At 49.8% G+C, this 2,061-nt stretch overlaps 1 protein-coding gene across 1 annotated transcript in view; it reads left to right on the top strand.

Annotated features, from left to right (window-relative positions):
- Nucleotides 1-1,380: 1,380 nt before the first annotated feature.
- LOC308175965 (protein kinase C epsilon type-like) overlaps nt 1,381-2,061 on the top strand; it is a gene marked incomplete at both ends in the record, with an annotated part of 85,933 nt that continues 85,252 nt past the window's right edge. The window contains one exon of the mRNA XM_080550540.1: nt 1,381-1,731. Within this exon, the coding sequence (XP_080406666.1) occupies nt 1,381-1,731 (351 nt within the window). The remainder of the gene's footprint in view (nt 1,732-2,061) is intronic.

The following is a 2,061-nucleotide window of genomic DNA, read 5'->3' as shown; positions in this document are numbered from 1 at the left end:
ATGAAAGGAGAGCAAAATCAGGCTAACTCATTTAATGTAGCGTTTTAGAAAACATACCACAGGGTCTGGCAGTCCACTGGTAATAAAGGAGGGCGTGGACATTAATTCAGGTGCGACAGTTATGGCAACTGTTGCAAATACCAGGCATACCGCACCACCCATATTCATCTATCAATTACCCGTGTCGTGAGCTTAGAATTATAAGGTTCTATCTCCGTTTAGGGCAGTTCAGAGATATTGAGCGTCAAAGTTTTTACATTCCATTATGTTTTGTGAGATGGAACCTTTGTATTTTATGAATTACTGGATCAGAGTATGTAAAAAACTCGATTTTGACAAAAATGGAGATAGAACCTTATAATTCTAACGTCACGATGTAGGCTACGCTATCCGACTAGGAAATTCCTCCAACACTCCCCGTACAACCGTATCACCAACACCACCCCCGGGGAGAGACCCTCCGTTCTGGCTGACAGACCCGCTCGCCTACGCTTGTTGCGTCGCATCTGGCACAGACAGGCAGAGACGCGCCTACGGTTCCGAGTAGAACTGACGTGTTTTGCGCATTTCCTGCACCAGCGCTTCAGACTCAGACGGCCGGGGGGGGGAAGGAGAGAGGCAGGTCTGCACTCTGCAGGAAACCAGTGAAGAGCTACGGGGTGAGAAGGGAAAATAACAGCCTGTGGGAAACGAACTGAAACCAAGAAACCAAGAAAACCACAACCCAGCTGACGGACCTGCAAACGGTTGAACCGTTCATTCCTCCAGCTTATCCAGAAGCCGCGTATTTGCGTTTGGGGAAAACATCCCAAATGTAGGAGTCGCCCTCTCCTAACAGTCTACGGGGGGATACGAGTGCTGCTCCCAGAGCCTAGTGGAGGGGGGGGGGGGGGGTTGATCTAACGGGTTGTGGCTGGCTGGAGCAGACTGTTGATATTCCAACCGCTGCATGGACGTATTTTTTCCTGCGTATAAACTATAAGCTATCCAAGACGTGTCCAGCGGTGTTTCTAACTAAAGGAAGGAATAGGCTGTGTCTGGTTTAACCCCCTAAATGTGGATTAACATTCCGAAAACCCCAGACTGTCAGAGAGCAAAAAAAAAACAAGGGCATTTACTACTCTCTCCGCTGACTGATTTGCTTCCGATCGGTATGTGTGTGATAGAGTAAGACTGGACCGTTATATTCAACAGAGGCTGAATTCACGTTGAGTCTCAGGAACCGCTGAATAAGCTGTATCGATCATTATTCCTTCTTAAAGCTCTTGTTATTTATTACCAGTTGGAAGTGGCTGGGTTACTAAAGGAATACATTGTAAACAACCACCACTCCTGTTCCTTTTGAGTGTGGGGGGATCCCATCACCACCACCACCCAACCATGGTGGTTTTCAACGGCTTGTTGAAGATCAAGATTTGCGAGGCGCAGGACTTGAAGCCGACGGCTTGGTCTCTCCGGCATGCGGTGGGTCCCAAGACCCAGACATCCTTTCTGCTGGACACGTACATCGCCCTGAACGTGGACGACTCCCGGGTGGGCCAGACGTGCACCAAGCAGAAGACCAACAGCCCGGCGTGGAACGACGAGTTCGTCACGGAGGTGCACGACGGCAGGACCATCGAACTGTCCGTGTTCCACGACGCGCCGATCGGATATGACGACTTCGTGGCCAACTGCATCCTCCAGTTCGAAGACGTGCTGCAGAACGGCAGTAAGCACTTCGATGACTGGGTATGTTCCGTTATTTCAGGTGGCTCTCAAGTCTCACGCATTGGGCGTGAGACACACGCATTTCAACCCGTTCACACGCCGCATTTCTACCTGTGTGTCTCACGCCCAATGCGTGAGACTTGAGAGCCCTGCGTTATTCAGCCAGGTGGCCAGCTGCACAGACGGCCGTTTTAACAAGGGTTTATTCATCTCACAATCTCTCATCTTGAGATACAGTACATGCTCTCGTCATTTTAGTTAGGCGGGCCTAGAGGTCTTGGCACCCTGGCCCTGCCGCACTAATACAAAGTCTACTTTTATGATGTTGCAAAAACATGTACTATTTTAGGG

This window comes from Nansenia antarctica, assembly GCF_963989245.1.
Source record: "Nansenia antarctica genome assembly, chromosome: 1".
Classification (NCBI taxonomy): Eukaryota; Metazoa; Chordata; class Actinopteri; order Argentiniformes; family Microstomatidae; genus Nansenia; species Nansenia antarctica.
The sequence above is the reverse complement of the archived record's forward strand: the minus strand, read 5'-3'. Positions and strand labels throughout refer to the sequence as shown.